At 38.4% G+C, this 20746-nt stretch overlaps 1 protein-coding gene across 2 annotated transcripts; it reads left to right on the plus strand.

Moving 5' to 3' along the window:
* Positions 1 to 705: 705 nt before the first annotated feature.
* Positions 706 to 19160, plus strand: LOC127438198 (protein SSUH2 homolog). Of its 2 annotated transcripts, XM_051693589.1 has the most exons (14): positions 750 to 853; positions 1168 to 1220; positions 3123 to 3216; positions 3522 to 3608; positions 3696 to 3774; positions 12316 to 12445; positions 12535 to 12595; positions 12690 to 12811; positions 13869 to 13931; positions 14014 to 14096; positions 16544 to 16636; positions 16794 to 16899; positions 17970 to 18077; positions 18326 to 19160. In XM_051693589.1, exons 3-14 carry the CDS (start codon positions 3177 to 3179, stop codon positions 18467 to 18469), a joined length of 1116 nt encoding a protein of 371 aa, XP_051549549.1. In that variant the 5' UTR covers positions 750 to 853; positions 1168 to 1220; positions 3123 to 3176; the 3' UTR covers positions 18470 to 19160. The 2 variants fall into 2 exon arrangements, with proteins under 2 accessions (XP_051549548.1, XP_051549549.1); XM_051693588.1 differs by lacking the exon at positions 3123 to 3216 and having other exon boundaries at positions 706 to 853.
* The last annotated feature ends 1586 nt before the right edge of the window (positions 19161 to 20746 follow it).

A 20746-nucleotide genomic window follows, 5' to 3' on the forward strand; every position in this document is an offset into this window, starting at 1 on the left:
ACGTGCCACAATTCTGCACGTGCAATATGATATTTTAAGCGCACAAAAAATGTTCTGCATGCGCAATATGATATTTTGAGTGCAAAAAAATAAAAAAAAATTAAATAAAAAAAAAAAAAAAAAAACGATCTGCCTGCGCAAAATGATATTTTGAGCGCACAAAAATGTTCTGCATGGACAAGATGATATTTTGAGCATACAAAAAGTTATTTTGCATGTGCAGGATGATTTTGAGTGCAAAAAAAAAAAAAAAAAAAAAACATTCTGGATGCTCAAGATGATATTATGAGCACAAAAATTTTCTGCACACGCAAGATTATATTTTGAGTGCACAAAAAAAAAGAAAAAAAAACTTTCTGCACAAGCAAGATTATATTTTGAGCGCACAGAAATGTTCTGCACGCACAAGATTATATTTTGAGCGCACAAAAAATGTTCTGCATGTGCAAGATGACATTTTGAGCACACAAAAAGTTATTTTGTATGTGCTTGAACTCAGTTTTGTAAAGCAATGTAACTTCTTGCAAAGATAAATTAATTTTGAGAAAACAAAAATAAATTTTGCGCTTGCATACATTTTATTTGAATGTGAATTGTGCTTTCTCCTCCTACCCACTCTGCGTGCAAAATACCTTTTTGCGTGCTCAAAATATAATCTTGCGCACGCAGAACATTTTTTTTTTTTTTTTTGCGCTCAAAATATAATTTTGTGCGCGCAGAATTGTGGCACAAATATAACTCCATATATCTCAGGTCACACTGAATCGGGTTGTTCCTCTTTAACTCTCGATTCTCTGAAAGCGAAAGTTAAACTCAACACGCTCGCGAGGATGGACAGGACGCAGTTACTGAGGTATTTATGACAAAATTAATAAAATGATAAGGAATGCAGCGATTTAGTGAGACATATAAGACACTGTCCTAATAAATACTAGAATCTTTATCGGCGTGAAAAGGTGTTGAAATGTCTTGTGACATATCCCGAACAAAAGATGACAAACTTTATAAAAAAGTCATTGGCAGCTTAAAATACAGATTTTGACGTGAAAAAAACAAAACAAAACACACAGTTTAAATAAATACATTTTTAGAGAATAGGCATTGCGATGCTCTAATATGTACTATAACATTGTTAAATTTCATATTTCTCATATTATTATTTTACAGTGACCAGGATGAGGTCCAGGCAGTTGAATCCTGCCCTGCTGCATCTTATTTAGGTGATATATTTATTGAATAAGTATTTTAGTAATTATACTTGATTAGAGTAAATATTTACCATTTTAATGAGGTTTCACGTAAAAATGTGAAAGGAATTGTTTACCCAAAAATGAGAATTCTCTCATTATTCACTTTACACTGATGCCATCCTAGACATGTATGACTGTCTTTCTTCAGCAAAACACAAATTAAGATTTTTATAAGAAGACAGAGCTCTGTCAGGTCCTTATAACGGAAGTAAACAGGTGCCAGCACGTTGACGGTCCAAAAGTCCTATTTAGGCAGCATAAAAGTAATTCACAAGACTCCAGCCGATCAATGAATGTCTTCTAAATCGACACGTTTATGTAAGAAACAAGTCGATAATTAAAACATTTTTAACTTTAAATTGCCACTTCCATCCAGGGCTCTGATGCTGTTTAAAATGGCCGAATTCTCGCATGACGTTCCTTCTTCTGTTGTAAATAAGCGCCGCTTTAGAATTCTGAACTTACCTCATGCGACGCGATGCGTCAGCTGCTGGCAAGAAGTGCTTTTTAAAAGTTAATAACGTTTTAATTATCAATTTATTTTTTACACCAACATAGCGATTTGCTTCAGAAGACATTCATTGATCAACTGGAGTCTTGTGAATTACTTTTATGCTGCCTAAATAGGACTTTTGTACCGTCAAAGTGCTGGCACCTGTTTACCTCCATTATAAGGACCTGACAGAGCTCTATCTTCTTCTAAAAATCTTCATTTGTGTTCTGCTGAAGAAAGACAGTCATACACATCTGGGAAGGCATCAGGGTAATTGAATGAGAGAATTTTCATTTTTGGGTGAACTATTCTTTTAAATGTGAAGTATGTCATTTCTGCTCTACTAGTGGCACCAAACAGAATGACAAAAATGTTTTTCAAACAACCTTAGCCAACACCCAGACTCATTACACCCTTTCACACTCTCTGATTCCCTATGAACAAGTAGGCCATACTAAATAAAAGGTGATAAATGTTTAACGTCGTAATGAATAACATATACTCTACCGGTCAAAGGTTTTGAAACATTTACTCATTCTTTATTATAATTTTTTTCTTTCACATTTTAGAATAATAGTAAAGTCATTAAAACTATGGAATAACATAAATGGAACTATGTGAATTATGTTGTGACTAAACAAAATCCAAAATAAATCAAAACTGTGTTATATTTGAGCATCTTCAAAGTAGTCACCCTTTGTCTAGAATTTGCAGACATGTACTCTTGACATTTTCTCAACCAACTTCTTGAGGTATCACCCTGGGATGCTTTTTAAACAGTATTGAAGGAGTTCCCATCTATGTTGGGCACTTATTGGCTGCTTTTCTTAATTATTTGGTCCAAGTTATCAATTTGAAAATGTTTTTTTTTTTAATTAAATTTTAGTTTTATAATGAAATAAATGAATATGGTGGCACAATTATATTTTTGTCTACAAAACTAATTTCAAACATTTAAGCATACAACCTTCAGATCAAAAGATTTTTAAGATTATGAGAAACATTTCAGTCAAGTGTTTCAAAACTTTTGACCGGTAGTGTACACACCGGACAAAAAGCAAGGCAGAGGAATCGGGTTGTCTGTTAACATTGCCAGATTGAACAGCAGCTGTGTGTGCGGGGTATACAGCACATGAGGTAAGATGGTTCTTCTGTTTACTATTAAGCTTAACGATACATATTCTGAGTATTTTATGAATTTATCTGGAGCTTGACAATAGTGAGCGAACTGGTGTGGCAATACCTTGAGTGTAGCTTATTTGTCGAGAAGCAACTCAGGAAGTTTGCCATCTCCATCGAACCCCAAAAATTCCCTCAAAGTCCTCCACCTTGTTAACTCAACGCCAATGTTCACTCTGTTCTCTGTCTCTGTCTTTTAGTATGTCTTCAAATTTTGGCGAAGCTAAATTTATTTTCGTCTGTACACGTCTGCCATGGATGTTCATATTCTCCCAGATGAACAGCTTACTACAGGTAGCCATGCCCAAAGCTCACGCTATAGGTTGAGCTAGAAATAGATGCATGGGGCTGAGCGGGCTGCTCAAAATATAAACAGCAATGTTGTGATGGTACCTGGGAGGCTCAGTGTTTGTACTTTTGGTGGATGTAAACCCTTGAATAGCTTACTTATAGTTGTCAATGAACAAAACACTTGATAGTAGAATGTATTTTGAGATCAAAAAGGTTACATACTTCACCTTTAATGCCTGTTTAAAGAGTTCTATAATACAATATTATGATGAAATAAGTGACCAGGTTGTGATTTATACATTACACAGATCAGGACCTGGCTGATGATGGGGCATCGGCCCCTCCAGCGGATTTAATGCCTGTTGTTCCTGGATATGAGAATTTGGGACCTAATGGTGAGAACAAACTTCACTGTTTTGCAACAACCCATGTTGACTAAAAAGTTAGTAAATTACTCATGTGAGGTATTATTATATCCACAGTTATTCCACCATCAGATTTTGGACCAGCGGGACCACCATATCCACAAGCTCCATCCGGCGCTCCAGCAAGACACTTTGAGTAAGAGTTCCAGCATTTATATGATTAAATGATTCATGACAACAATTTCACATATGATGGATGATATATGGACAAAGAGTCCTATTTGAACAGTTTTGGGGATTTTTTTTTAGATGTTTTTTAAGTTCTTGTTCCTTGTTCTTGTCTCATTTTTGTTCTCTGATAATGGATTTACCAGTTCTTATGTATTTATAATTTTCTTGTAATGTTTTACATTAACAAAGGAATCTTGATTGATTTACTGTACTTAGATTACACCTGGGATCTCGGCTTTGTGTCAGTTAAAACTACTGTACTTTGGTGCCAATTAATCTTACACTTGGTGAAAGCAACAGTATAGGATGCATGGACAGGTTATGTTTGGAAAAAGAACTTGAACAAAACTATGCAGAGCACATTACATGGGTTTGCAACATGATCACATGGGAAATCGAAAATCCAGTATACCTACATCGACACCATTCTGCCAAGTTACTGGCAAACTGCATCACCAGTCAGACATTTTGCATCAGTTGTGTTAACTTTTTCCTGTGGCGCTACTGCATGATCAGCCTCAGAAACTTGGGTTCTTGTCCCATGGAAAATAGGAAATAATCGTGTTAACATAAGCAATGGTGAATGTGTTTCGAAGGTTGCATTTTACTAAAATAATGTTTTTACTCCATTGGCTGTTAGGTTTAGGGTTGGGGTTTGGGATTAAGGTTAATAAAATATGTATTTCTCTTCACTGTATTACATAATTTACAACTAAATACAAAATGTGCCGAAACGTTCAACAACTCCAGCTTTGGCAACTGTGACCATTGGTTTACATTTCGGTGAGCAAAGAACGATTTGAACTTTCGACCAATTGTCGCTGAACTCACAGTGAGATCAGTCTGGGTGTTCAGCATTTTAATGAGCCAATTCAAGTGTGGATTGCAGTGATAGAGTAATGCTAATAATATATAGTCACATAAAAATATGCCATATATTGGTAGTGTGCTGCATTCTCCGCAACCTAGCAATCAAAACTGAGCTGCAAGTAGCGTACATTCATTGCATTCAGCACTAACATTTTGGGCGTATTTGGCTTATTAGCTGGTACCTGATTTGCATAATTAATTAGTTAAGCCTTTAGTTATTCTGGTGTGAAAACAACTCAAGGTGCGAAAACAACGCAGACAGCGTGTCCAAATAAACAATGCTATCAGTGGGCGAAATTCATCCTTAGTGAATCTCCCCGTGTTTGCTGAGAAGAGCTATAATAGTTTTGAGCAACACTTTTGTTAGGGCTGCACGATTATAGCAAAAATCATAATTGTCGATTATTGCCCTTGATATTGTAATCGCGATTATTAATGTCGATTAAAATATTAAATTACCGTGATGTCACAAAATAAGTAACCGTGCGGTTCTTCAGAGTAACAGATTTCAATGGTGGATATGAGCTGCGCTCCAGTTTCTTTTAAGCATTAAATATTGTAATAATGTTTGTTAATGTTAGGACAAAAACAAATATTTTAAATGGATATCTATGGTATCGAATAAATTTAATTATTGCTAATTCACTGCTTAAATTATAAGTCCACGTACAGTAACTAATATGACATATTAAATATTTAAACTTATTAACAGCCGATTTAAATTGACCAAGTTACTCTGTTCAGTAAGCCCTTTGGTGGCGAGATAGGGGACCATTCATCCCGTTAGATCTTTAATGATCTTGTTTGTGTAAGATCATCGTTAGATCATTTTTGGCCTCAGTGGTTGCACTTTGGAAATTATGCAATCGGAGTTTGTGCGATTTGTGAAAATGTTAAATCTACTAATACCAGCTGCGTGGCAAATGGGTCTTATTAGAGCAGACTCAATGACAATGACGGTGATTCCTGAAATATGCTATTCATGCCATATTCTTTATGTTGGCTACACCTCCAAAACACACTTAGAGCAATTAAGCTGAATTGTTTTATTGCTACTTTGTACAAATCAAATTCACATTGGCCCAATTACTAACATGACAAACAAAACTGTTATTACATTTTTAATAAATTGTACACAGAAATCGAGCAACACGACAAACTGTCCCATTACAATCAATGCTGTCACTCACTACAGGTTTACACTGTTTGAGACCTGCATTTCTACGCAAGCTCAGTGACGCTCCGCACAAAGTTCTGCACTCTCGCTAATGCTCTCATTAAAAACAAAGCTGTCTAATCAGCATAATAAATCAGTTATTTACACCGCATCTATGCCTTGATTAGAACGGGAGCATTTTAGTTTTGTCGTGTTGCTCATTTGCAGTGTATTTAACATCTACGTTCAAAGCGAGCGGTGCAATATGCAATAAATGAATCCAGAATAATTCCAAGTGCTTTTTGCTCTTGTTCTACAGTTTCTTTTCGAGTGTCAGGTGATGTTTCTTCAGTATTAATTTTTATGTGACACCGCGACAGAGGTGGAACATAAAGCAAGCATCTGGGCATTCAGACGGTTTAAAACTTACGCATTAGGATCAATTGTCATTGTTGATAGGACGGAGGACTAATTTAAGCGGCTCTGATTGGCCATTGACGTTTCATTGCTCATCGGACATGTTAGCGATTGGTTAGAATACTCAACCGCTGCTTAAAAACATGCTGTAAATAGAGACCATTGAATTGAACGCTGCAATCATCAGTTTTCACGATTACATAATCGTGGCAGCCATAATCGTAATTGCAATTAGTTTTTCGATTAATTGTGCAGCCCTAACTTTAGTACACAGTCCATAATTCACAATCAATTTTTGAAAATTATAAAATCTCCTAAGTGACAGCTGAAAAAATATTGGGACTCTTTCATTAAAAATTGCATACAGGATGTGTACTTATTTGCGCAAAAAAGGTTCTCACACAAACTTTTCTTCCAGATTCTTAACACCTTAATATTTTTTTACCCTCCGTTTAGTATTGATAAATCCGGATTTTTCTAAATAAGGCAGCATGTGCCCTCAGTTAGTGATTTGCAGAAAACACACTCATAGTTTTATTTGGTTCTAAATTTTAACTTTAAGTGTGAACTTACAGACTGATCACACTGTACATTTGGCAACAGGAGGTCGAAAGTTGTGCTGCTGAAATCAGTCTGTGCTTATCAGAATTTTAACCACTGCCCCCAGTGGCCAAAGATGGAAGTGTTGAGAAATATCCACAGGATGGCATCAAAAGTGAGTTGTATTTTTAGTTAAATAATGTTATGCTGTTAACAACAGAAATGCATATTTTATTAACCCTCTGGGGTCGACAGATGCGCCGGCGCATCCTACTGGATTTTTTCCTCATAACAGCGGAAACAACTTAAAATACTCTTTTTTTTGGGCATACAGATAAGTGTATGACATCATTAGAGACTATAAAGGGTCTACTTTTATTTGTGTACACTCACAATAACAACAAAACCTTGTGTTTTTGTAAAATAAAGAAAATATACAGGGTGCGCTTTCAGCCGTCTCTGTCTCCACAGCACCTTTCTGAAACACGTCACAAAAATGAATTGAAACTCTGCGAATACTTATCACACAAACATGAAACATATGTTTAAAGAAAGCTTAAAATGTCTACTTTTAAATAAAACAATTCAAATTTAAAACAAATATTCTCCTGCAATGTAATCTGTATGAAACCAAGCGATGTACAGTTTCTCCTGTCTCAGCTCATTATCTATAATGAGATTACACCCACCAGCAGAGCGCACTATTCATACAGTAATGTGCTGAGGCGATCAGTGCAAATGGTAAACGCCCCCAACAGTGCCTTAAAAAGCATCAAGTTCATTCACTTTCCTGTGCGTTTGGAAGATGGCACGCTACACAGGTGAGGAAGCTCTTCAGATGGTCCTGGATAGTGACAGAGAGTTCACATTTTCCTCAGAATAAGAGCGGGAATCCGACAAGAAACGATTGCATTTTGAAGAGCGACTTGATCCAGCCGAGGATACAATTTCGGATGAGTAAGTCATTTAGTTTTACGTACATTAGTTGACACGCTATTTTATATAAACATGTACATCTTTTACTAGTTGGACTATTTCCAGACTTGCCAGCCAGGATTCAGAGTATTGAAATTTGAAATATGTCCTAATAGGCAAGTTTTGTTACATTTAAATGTTGTTTTGGCTAAAGCAGGTATTTAAATTGTATCAGAATCAGAATAAACTTTATTGCCAAGTATGCTTACACATACAAAGAATTTGTCTTGGTGACAGGAGCTTCCAGTGTACAACAATACAAAAACAATACAAAAACAATACAAAAACAGCAGCAAGACATAGATAATAAAAAATAAAAAATTAAACTAATTATACACATACGTACAGACACACACATACATACACACATGATGGATCCATTCATGAGATGGATAGCCTGAGGGAAGAAACTGTTCCTTTGCCTGACGGTTCTGGTGCTCAGAGCTCTGAAGCGTCGGCCAGAAGACAACAGTTCAAAAAGGTAATGGGCAGGGTGAGTGGGGTCCAAAGTGATTTTTCCAGCCTTTTTCCTCACTCTGGAAGTGTATAGTTCTTGAAGGGGGTGCAGGGGGCAACCAATAATCCTCTCAGCAGTCCGAACTGTCCTTTGTGGTCTTCTGATGTCTGATTTCATAGCTGAACCAAACCAGACCCTTATTGAAGTTCAGAGGACAGACTCAATGACTGCTGAGTAAAACTGTATCAGCAGCACCTGTGGCAGGTTGAATTTCCGCAGCTGGCGAAGGAAGTACAACCTCTGCAGGGCCTTTTTCACAATGGAGTCAATGTGGGTCTCCCACTTCAGGTCCTGTGAGATGGTAGTGCCCAGGAACCTGAATGACTCCACTGCTGCCACAGTGCTGTTTAGAAGGGTGAGGGGGGTCAGTGTTGGGGTGTTTCTCCTAAAGTCCACAATGATCTCCACCGTTTTGAGCGTGTTCAGCTCAAGGTTGTTTGACTGCACCAGACAGCTGTTCAACCTCCCTTCTGTATGCAGACTCATCGTCATCTCGGATGAGGCCGATGACAGTGGTGTCATCTGCAAACTTCAGGAGCTTGACAGAGGGGTCCTTGGTGATGCAGTCATTGGTGTAGAGGGAGAAGAGTAGTGGGGAGAGCACACATCCCTGGGGGGCACCAGTGCTGATTGTACAGGTGCTAGAAGTGAGTTTCCCCTGTCGCACAAGCTGCTGCCTGTCCATCAGAAAGCTGGTAATCCACTGACAGATAGACATGGGAACAGAGAGTTGGTGTAATTTATTCTGGAGTATGGCTGGGATGATGGTGTTGAAAGCTGAACTGAAGTCCACAAAAAGGATCCTTGCATATGTCCCTTGTCTGTCCAGATGTTGCAGGATATGATGCAATCCTATGTTGACTGCATCATCCTCGATAAGCAAATTGAAGGGGATCTAGAAAGGGTCCAGTAATGTTCTTCAGGTGGGCCAACACCAGTCTCTCAAATGATTTCATGACCACAGACGTCAGGGTGACAGGTCTGTAGTCATTAAGTCCTGTGATTTTTGGTTTCTTTGTGACAGGAATAATGATTGAGCATTTGAAGCAGCATGGGACTTCACACTGCTCTAGTGATCTATTGAAGATCTGTGTGAAGATGGGGGCCAGCTGGTTAGCACAGGATCGAAGACACGCTGGTGAGACACCATCTGGGCCTGAAGCCTTCCTCGTCATTTGTTTCCGAAAGTAGTGGCTCGCATCATCTTTACAGATCTTAAGTGCAGGTTGAGTAGCAGGAGGGGGGAGAAGGGGGGTTGCAGGAGGTGTTGGTGTTTGTGTGAAGTGAATGAATGGGTGTGGGGTGTGAGATTGGGCCTTTCAGATCTGCAGTAGAACACATTCAGGTCATCAGCCAGTTGTTGGTTCCCTACAGGGTTGGGGGCAGGAGTCCTGTAATTCGTAAGTTGTTTCATTCCACTCCACACTGATGCAGGGTCGTTAGCTGAAAACTTGTTTTTCAGCTTCTCAGAGTATGTTCTTTTAGCCACTCTGATTTCCCTGTTCAGTGTGTTCCTGGCCTGATTGTACAAGAATTTATCCCTACCCCTGTAAGCACCCTCTTTGGCCTGACGAAGCTGCCTGAGCTCTGCTGTAAACCACGGTTTGTCATTGTTGAACTTTAAGTAAGTCCTAGTAGGAATGCACATATCCTCACAGAAAATGATATATGATGTCACAGTATCTGTGAGCTTGTCCAGGTCTGTGGCTGCAGCCTCAAAAACACTCCAATCCATGCAGTCGAAGCAGGCTTGTAGTTCCAGCTCTGCTTCATTGGTCCATCTCTTTACAGTCCTTACTACTGGCTTGGTTGATTTTAATTTCTGTACATTTTTCTGTTCCATGTCTGTGATTTGATCAGCCAGCTGTTGCAGCGCTGTGTTGAAACACGCGTTTGGTGTGATATACACACTCTTCAGAATAAACGAGGAAAACTCCCGCAGCGAGTAGAAAGGCTTACAGTTAATAAAGATCACATCCAAATTAGGACAGCACATCCACCGTAACGTTGTTACATCTGTACACCAACTTTCATTGATATAAAAGCATGTTCCACCGCCTCTCGTTTTCCCCGTTAACTCCGCGATGCGATCCGCTCTGAACAGCTGGAAGCCCAACAGATGTAACGCGCTGTCCGGAATGGCTTCACTCAGCCAGGTTTCTGTGAAGCACAAGGCAGCAGAGGTTGAAAAGTCCTTGTTTGTGCAAGTGAGGAGATGTAGTTCGTCCATTTTGTTAGGAAGAGAGCAGAGATTCGCTAAGTGAATACTCGGCAGTGCTGTTTGAAATCCATGCAGATGGAGTTTGACCAGCGCACCGGCTCGTCTCCCTCGCCTGCGTCTCTTGAACAGCAGAGCTGCGCCTCCAACCAAAATGTCTAGCAAAATGTCTGAATATTCGAAAACCGGGAAAAGTTTGTCTGATACATGCTGTCGAATGTTCAGCAGTTCGTCTCTGTTAAAACTGACTGGAAAAAGATTACTAAACACAGGACAAACAAACAAAAACAACAAAAGAACTGAGGAGCTCCACACCAAGGCAGCCATCCGTGGCACCATCATGATGAGAATCATGGAGTTAGGATCGTATGCTGCATGATATAAATATGATATGTAATATGATATAAAAATAATATGAATGTTTAGATTATATTTTAACTAGTGTTTATGCTGCCTCATTATCATCAACGAAGCTTGTGCTTGCAAATATCTGTTCAGGTATAAATGTGTAAAATGTGCTGTAAATATGCCCATATTAGAAAATCAGCATATTAGATTGATTTCTGAAGGATCATGTGACACTGAAGACTGCAGTAATGATGCTGAAAATTCAGCTTTGATCACAGGAATAAATTGCATTTTACAATATATTAAAATAGAAAAGTTATTTTAAATTGTTAAATTAAACAATATCACTGTTTTTGCTGTATTTGGGAACAAATAAATGCAGCCTTGGTGAGCAGAAGAGACTTCTTTTAAAAACATTAAAACATCTTACAGATCTAAAACTTTTAAATGGTAGTGTAGGTCTAAAGTTTAGAAAATGTATAGTCAGATTACTTCTTTTAAATTAAACTCGATTTTGTGAATAAGCTACAAATAATACATTCAATCATTAAGTCTCCTCACATTCATTCTCTCTCTGGGGAGGGGTCTTTGTCTCCTTAGGTGTGAATCACATCAATATTCATGATCATCCACGCCTTCTTGCATATGGCCTTTCTAACACTAAAAGTGTCTTACAAAAGTTAAATGACTATATTGTTTTGTATGAATGAGTGATCAGGTTGGTTTTCACATCATTGTATAGCAAAAACTCTAGGCTACAAGATCCAGTTCTCAAAAGTCTTGTGAACAAATGTTTAGTATGTGTTATATGGCCTTATTTCAGTGACTTAATATTTTTGTTTTTTCAAAAACCACGCATAAACTTTATTTTCTCAAAAATACAAATATGGACAACGTTGTTCACATATTATTATAGCCCAGTTTGTGCTGAATACAGTGTTATCAGACTTTAGCCATTAATATGTTTTTAAGCAACTGAAAAAAGCACAAATGTCAAGGCATGTCAAAACTTCTCCAAGGCCCAAAACACCTTCAGACCCCAGAGGGTTAACTCCACTCCCTAATCCAACCCTAAACCTAACCATCAGTGAAGTAAACATTTACTTAGAGAGTGAAAATGAAGCCTCAAAACTGCACTCACCATTGTTTACGTGAGCAGGATTTTTTGCTGGTTTCCATAGGATTATAGCCAGTGCCTCTGAGGCTGCTCAGTAGTGCCACATGCAATCATGAATACATTTGATGCAAACTTGTCTGATCGGGGATGGAGCTTGTTAGTAATTCGGCAGAACATTCGGAAGTAGCATGTTGATTTCTTGTGTGAACATGTTAAAAATGATTGATAAATCATGAGTTATTTGGGAAAAGTTTGCATTAAAGTTTCACGTCACTTGCACGCGTGAAAATGCATGAAATGTGAATGAGGCCCATTGAGGCCAACTAAAGTTTATGTTCATGTCTACAGCATTCCTGCTGTCAATGAAGAACTCGCACAGGAGGCCTTCATAAATTATGCAACCAGCAAATGCTGTTACAGCTCTAAACCAGCCAAAGAGATGATATTCACAGACCTGCAGTCTCTCAACACATATCGGGTCAGAATGAACTTTAACACAACACAAGTTTTCCCTCAATTGTTTCTATTTGCAGGTGCTCACATATGGATGCCTGTTTCTTCCTATAGTACCGATTGGAAACTTTTACCGAGTCGAGAACAACTCAGTGGGCCAGTGAACCATACAATGGTGTGTCAAGATCTAATCTGTCTTGTTTACAGAAAGAACAGACTGAAAAAATGAGATGAATAAAAGTTATTAATTACCATTTTAACTTTATCAGGTCAGGTGGTCGATGGATTTAATGGAGTGGCCCCTCATCCGTGGAGCATTCCTGTGCCCGTCCCTGCCCTCTTCCAAGACTGCAAGAAAGCCGTTCGTGTTCCTAACACATCCACTGTCAAAGTAAAAGTCCTTGGAGACTTCCATTCAACATATTCTTATAAAATACTGATCACACTGTGAATTCGGCAACAGTAGGTCGAAAGTTCTGCTGCGAAATCGATCTGTGCTTACCTAAATATAAAACACTGCCCTCATTGGCCGAAGCTGGAAGTGTTGTTGAGGTGAAATGTCCACAGGGTGGCGCCAAAAACGAGTTGTATTTTAGTTATAAATTATGTAGTACAGTCAACAAGAATGCAGATTTTGTTAACCACACTCCCTAACCCAAACCCAAACCTAACTGTCAGTGGAGTGAAAATGTAATATTAGAGTAAAAATGCCTTCTGTTTTTTTTTTTTTTTTTACTTTCTTTTTTTCATGGGATCAGAACACATCTTACATTTACATTTATTCACTTGGTAGATGCTTTTATCCAAAGTGACTTACAAAAGAGGAAAACATAAGCGAATCATCTCAAGGAGACAGTGGTACGAAAAGTGCCATATTACAAAGTTTCACTAGCATCAGAATAGCATTCAAAACAGATTAAAGTGCAACTGGTTAAGTGCTCATTGAAAAAACTCACAGTTTTTTGAAGACAGAAAGTGAGTCAGCTTCACGGATGGAGTTGGGATGGTCATTCCACCAACGTGGTATGATGAAGCCGAAAGTTCGGGAAAGTGTTTTGGTGCCTCTTTGTGATGGTACAACAAGGCGACGTTCCTTAGCGGACCGCAGGCTTCTAGTGGGCCCGTAGCTCTGCAGAAATGATTTTAGGTATGCTGGAGCAGACCCAGTGACTGTTCTGTATGCCAGCATCAGAGCCTTGAATATGATACGTGCATCAATTGGCAGCCAGTGGAGAGAGATATGGAGTGGTGTAACATGCGCTCTCTTTGGTTGAAGATTGGAGATTACTCATGCAACACACTACAAGAAGTGCTACATGTTAAGGTGAATGCATTTGAATTGATTAAAATTTTTTCCAGAATGTCGATTCCCAGTGTGATCATGTTGCAGATGACTATATGATTCCGTTTGATTGATTCATTTTTAAATTGTTGAAACTAAATTTCAGGGTTGTCATTCATGCTTGACTCTCGGAAGATCAGCGTGCAGAAGATGTGTAAATTCAGGCAGGGTAAGCTGAGATGTTGATTTTCTTGAATCCCTTCTGCTGTATTACCCCATCACTTTTGATTTATGATATTTTCTGCTTACAGACTCGTTGTGGAGCCTGTAATGGGACAGGTAGGATACACAATGGTGAACGCTGCCGCTCATGTCAAGGAAGTGGCATAATGAGGTAAGGGGTCTATCTAAACTCAGCTGAATATTTTACATGGGTCAGTGTCACAACCAGTGTCAGATGTAACAATCAGCTGCATTGACTGCATTACACAAACTGAAAAGAGGGTGTATGAAATAAAGGAAACAATAAACAACAAAATGTAATTCAACTGAGGTGTATTTATAATATGTACAGTGAACATACAATACTTTTCAATATTTACAAATGACTCTTACAGTCTGCAAAAGAGTATAGGCTCTTTACAATACCCCAACAGTTCTTGTGAGTCCAACTGTTAGTGCAAAGTGTTCCCCAGTGTATATACAGTCCAAAGTGCAACAATCCAAATGTGATGTGAGATCTCAGAAAGGTAAGTATAATAGCAATACAATCCACTAGTTGTTTACTCCACAATGAGACACCCAATGATCATCGGCCAAACAAACGTAGGCCTAGTGAACCATGCTGCTTCCTTATATACAATGAAGTGGGACTAACACTTCCTACTTCCTGTCATGTGACCTCCAGTGACAGGAAGTTAAACAGTTTTAAAAGAAATTTCATACACTTTAAAACAGGAGTTAAAATAGACAACAGGAACATATAAAAACAAATAAAACACTAGCACGTTTAAAGTCAGGTTATGCATGTTAGGCTATGCTTTTTCCATTTGGGGCAATATTTGCCCCCTGGATTTGATTATTAGGGGCATTGTTTTACCTTTATAAGGGCATATAATTTCCAATCATATAAAAAGTAATGTCAAATATTTCAATATAATCAATTTATTAACATACGATTATGTTTTATGAAATAATATGTGTAATAATATACACTGATGAGCCAAAACATTATGACCTATGTATGCTGCTAATATGCTGTTGGTCCTCCGTGTGCCACCTAAACAACACCGACCCACTGAGGCATGGACTCTGAAGGTGTTCTGTGGTATCTGTCACCAAGACATTAGCAGCAGATCCTTCAAGTCCTGTAAGTTGCGAGGTGGAGCCGCCATGGATCGGATTTGTTGCTCCAGCACATTCCACAGATGCTAAATCGGATTGAGATCAGGGGAATTTGGAGGCCAGGGCAACACCTTGAACTCTTTATCGTGTTCCTCAAACCATTCCCGAATAATGTGTGCAGTGTGGCAGGGCGCATTATCCTGCTGAAAGAGGCCACTGCCATCAGGGAATACCATTGCCATGAAGGGGTGTACCTGGTCTACAACAGTGTTTAGGTAGGTGGTACATGTCAAATTGATGTCCAGATGAATGGCCGGACCCAGGGTTTCCCAGCACAACATTGCCCAGAGTATCACACTCCCTTCCACCGGCTTGTCGTCTTCCCACAGTTCTGGTTCAGCATTCTGGTGCCATCACTTCCCCAGGTAAACGAAAAGGGACTCATCGGACCAGGCAACCTTCTTCCACTGCTCCAAGGTCCAGTTCTGACGCTCGCGTTCCCATTGTAGGCGCTTTCGACGGTGGCCAGGGATCAGCATGGGCACTCTGACCGGTCTGCAGCTACACCCTAAACCCAACCCTAACCCCATACACAATAGGGTGCGATGCACTGTGTGTTGTGACGCATTCCTCCCGTAACCATCATTAACATTTTCTGTGACTTGTGCCACAATAGACTTTCTGTTGGTTCGGACCAGACAGGATAGCCTTTGTTGCCCTTGCGCATCAATGGGCCTTGGGCGCCCAACACCCGTTTGTGGTTTGTCCCTCCTCGGACCACTGTCTGTAGGTACTCACCACTGCTGACCGGGAGCACCCCACAAGTCTTGCAATTTCAGAGATGCTCTGACCGAGTTGTTTGGCCAGAACAAATTGGCCCTTGTCAAAGTCGCTCAGGTCTTTACTCCTGCCCATTTCTCCTGCACTCAACATGTTGACTATGAGAACTGATTGTTCACTTACCATCTAATCTACCCAGACCTTGACATGTGGCCTTGTTAGGAGATGATCAAAGTTATTCACTTCACCTGTGAGTGGTCACAATGTTTTATCTCATCTGTGTATACCTATGCCCTAAATAGAATATTTAGAAATATATCAGATGTTAAAAATAAAACACAGAAAAACTCATTATGGGGGCATTTTTTGCCCTTACATTTAGAATTTTAGTGGCATTTTTGCCCTGAGCCCCCATTAATTTTTGACCCTGGTCATACTGCTCATTGACGCTCATAATTCTTTTGTCTGTATCTATTAATATATTTAAAATACATTAAAAATGCAATTAATCCAGACTTGAAAACATTTTTATTTTGATTTCCAAGTTTTCTATAGGCAAACACCACAAATCTAGTTAGTGGTATTTACTAAGGCAAGCATCAGTTTTACCATTGCTCAAACTTCGGGTTAGGGATTTGAACAAAGCCCTGACAAACACTCACAACACATGGTATGTTATGTAAAAATCCAATATTCACTGTATTATCTTTTTCCCAGATGTCCTGCCTGTGGAGGAGTCGGCTCACTTACCTGCAAAACCTGCAAAGGGAATGGAAAGTTGCTCTGCTTCATCAAGCTAAAAATTACATGGTAAGAAGACCATGGCTAACATTGTTTTACTCATACACACATTTTGTCACACTATCAAGCTGTTAATAAAGTTCTGTGAGGAGCTATTGTGAGCTAAATTGAGCGAATGTGCTAATTGTTTTAATCTGTTTTTCTTCTCTCTATTTAATCATCTCAGGAAAAACAATGTTTATATGGCTGTGACTGACAAGCGTTCAGGATTCCCTGTTGAACTTCTCAATGAAATTGCTGGAGAGATTCTCCGCACTGATATGGCTCCAATGGTGAGATCATTTTGTTTGCCCCAGGTGCTCATGATTTAAAGGGATCATATAATGAGGAATCAAATTTAGCTTGATCTTTTGAGATAAAGAGTTTATGAAAACACAGTGTGACTTTCAGGACTCTCTAATTCATTAAAATGAAAATTCACTAAACAGTTGCTGCCCTTTAGCAAGTGGTTTTTCAGTGCAAAAGCCTACATCTTATTCATCTTGTGTAATAGCATTGTGTTTTGAGTATTTAAATTAAGTAGTTGTCATTCCTTTCAATGCACCTTTTTATGTTAATTAGGCTTATTGTAGATTGAATTTTATTCACAAAACTCTGTGCTAATTGCCTGACGTAATAAACAATGCACTATTACCGCCCGAGGAAAGCAGGCGGTAGACTGAATTTGGACCTACTTTTTATTAGGTATTAGGTAACTACAATGTACTTAAGCATTTGACGATGTACTTAATATGTAAATATGTGTTGTTGCAGTGTACTTACATTTTAAGTACCTACATTAAATTACATCTGTAATTACATTGCAAATACACTGTAAACCTTACCCTAAATCTAACCCTAAACTTAACCCTTTCCCTAAACCCTAATACCTACCCCTAACCCTACTCCTAAACCTACCACTACCTCAACCACAGTAGCTCCAAATGTGAATCTTTTGAGAATTTTGCAGAACAACATGTAGTTACACAATAAATATATTGTATTGGATGTATTTTAACGTTAGTTCATAGTAGTTAAAGACACCTAATATAAAGCGGGACCCTGAATTTTATTTAAAAGAGATGTGTGTACATTTTCTATTAATCATGGCAGTAGCAATTCATCAAATAATGATCAAATGTTGTAGAGGAGTGTTATAACCTGGCATATATCCAGAAACATGGTGTAGTCAAGCATGTTGAAGAGATAAGAAAATGTATGATATGACCCCTTTAAATATTCTTCGGTAGGGTTCTTCAAATCTCATATGAATAAAGCAAGAGTTTTACAACATAACCATGTTTGTTTAGCTATGACTCTCCATTTCCTGTTGTTTAAATGTGTCAACCCCCACACACTGCAGGTTTATCCAGTTGTGGGTTTTCCAGACAGCTCTACGAATTCAGCATCTGAAAATGCCGTGAGGGAACATCAGGCTCAGTTCTCCACCACCTGCCATATCCTGCAACAGGTAGAGTATATTTCATAAATGCCAAAACAAATCAAACACTGCTTCTGATTGGTGGAACACCAAAGTTGCGCTTGTCTCTTTAAGGCCATTTTCTGCTTCTTGCTCTTGTGGAAGTTAAATAAATGACTTCTTGACTCACTGCCAGTTTGCATCTGAAGATCTTGTGATTTGGAGTTGTTTTAAAGTTGTGTTAAAATTCACAACTTGTGGATTGGGATCTAACTCTGCATTTGTTATTGTTGTTCCAGAAACAAACCATTGAGCTCATTCCTATCACTCGAGTGCACTACACCTGGAATGAGAAAACTCACATTTACTTTGTTTATGGAGTTGAACACAAGGTCTACACCAAGGATTATCCTGCAAAATGCTGTTGCTGCTCTATTCTTTAAACATATAGTAAACTTCCTGCACTGTAGCTGCTTATCTTTGAATTAGGTACATTATAGTGGTGGGTATAAATCTTTAAAACCCTTCCTTTGTTATTTCATATCAAGAAAACTGCAAGACAAGTAAAAAGGGAACATGCTCTATAATTCACTGCTATCAGTATGCATTTAAACATATGCTTCAATAATTTTCTGTAGGCATCTTTGTACATTTAATTTTTTTTGTTGAATCTCACAGAACATGAACATGTCCGGGTCATTTTTCAGCCCAAAATGAAAGGGAATACAATTATATATACTGTATATGTATATATATTAGTCTTTGATGTTTAAGGGCAAGACACTGCTTGTACTGTAGTTTTTTTTCTGTCAGATGTTTAAATTTGCTTAAATTGAACCACTTCTGTTCATGAGGAGGGAACAGAACTTTGAAAAACATTCTTTAATAGTGAATTCTTGAGACAGAGACCATGAGTCAAGTTACAGAAAGATGTGCAATTTGTTACTGTTGTTATAATTTTAATGAAATGCATCACTTTTTTTTATTCATTTGTCTATGCATATTTGTATGTACCAGAAATAATGTAGTCTACATGTAAAGGCTGACATTACAATGAAGCACTTGTAGTCCAAATTGCAGAGACTCGTTTCCATTTGTATGTCACGTATCAATCATTGAAATCAATAGATCGCATGGTTCACAGCATTGTTTCAGACATTAATATTAGGTATTTGGTATTCTGACTCCAGATTAGAATTTGATATAAGTTTGGCCACCAACAACCTATAACTATAATGTTAATCAAGCTTGAAATGCATATTACTAAATGACTTCCTTCAACACCACAAAAGTCACAAAAAACAGAATCTGTCAGACCAAGGACTTGTGCAGAAACAAAGGCTTTATATAAATGCTAATTAGCTAAAACATGGCACAAGAGAAATGGAAATGCTCACATTAAAGTAACACAAGAACAGAGTAATGGTGACCCCTAGTGCTCAACAGAAGCATTACTGTTTTTTTTTTTTTTTTACAGATGAGGTTTGTAATTTCTGCGCCACCAAACGGATTTGCAAAAAATAAAACTTTTCAAAACAGCTATCTGAAAACACACCCTTTCTGAGATAGTCCTGCCCCCAACTAATGCCATTGGTTGAGTAACTTGTTGGGGTGGAGCACTCAAAACAAACAGAGCAGTTTTCATAGCACCACAGAGACAGTGTTTATGGTTTACAAAAAAAAAAAATTCACCTATGAATGGCTTACTAATAGTTGTCTCTGCATATTAAGCTGGGATAGGAGAAAGTAGTTGAACACAGAAAAAGTTACATATTTCAGCTTTAAAGAAATAGCTCACCCAAACATTTTGTTGCTCACATTTTGTGCAGAATGTTAGTCACAGTTCACTTTTATTGCATGGAAAAGATGCGATGAAAATGACGTGACTGAGGATAAAATATTCTGCCTAAAATCTCTTCTTGTGTATTCCCAACATAGTCTCATGAGAATTCATCACAATACTACTTCATTTGTACGAAAACATACGATATATCAACCAATCAAATGCGCTTCATGAACACGCATTCGGAACACAAACGTGTCGCTTTCTTTCATATTAAACATCATGTTTACGCTCTAGGCACTTTAAAGGAATATTCCAGGTTCAGTGCAAGTTAAGCTCAATCATCAGCATTTGTGGCATAATGTTGATTACCACAAAAAATAATTTTGTCTTGGCCCTTGTTTTCTTTTTTTAAAGCAAAAATCTGGGTTACTGTGAGGCACTTACAATGGAAGTGAATGGGGCCAATTTTTTGGAGGGTTTAAACGCAGAAATGTGAAGCTTCTAATGTTATAAAAGCACTTGTGGGTATTTGGTAATACTGATGCTGTAGAAAGACCAGTATAATTTTTAATATACACTGATGAGCCAAAACATGACCACGTGTCTAATATGCTGTTGGTCCTCCACGTGCCACCAAAACAGCACCGAACCGCTGAGGTAGGGACTCTATATGACTCCTGAAGGTGTCCTGTGGTATCTGGCACCAAGACATTAGCAGCAGATCCTTCAAGTCCTGTAAGTTGCGAGGTGGAGATGCGGTGGATCGGACTTGTTGGTCCAGCACATCCCACAGATGCTCAATCAGATTGAGATCTGGGTAATTTGGAGGCCAGGGCAACACCTTGAACTCTTCATCATGTTCCTCAAACCATTCACGAACAACGTGTGTAGTGTGGTAGAGCGCATTATCCTGCTAAAAGAGGCCACTGCCATC

This window comes from Myxocyprinus asiaticus, chromosome 49 (genome assembly GCF_019703515.2).
Source record: "Myxocyprinus asiaticus isolate MX2 ecotype Aquarium Trade chromosome 49, UBuf_Myxa_2, whole genome shotgun sequence".
In the NCBI taxonomy this organism is placed as follows: Eukaryota; Metazoa; Chordata; class Actinopteri; order Cypriniformes; family Catostomidae; genus Myxocyprinus; species Myxocyprinus asiaticus.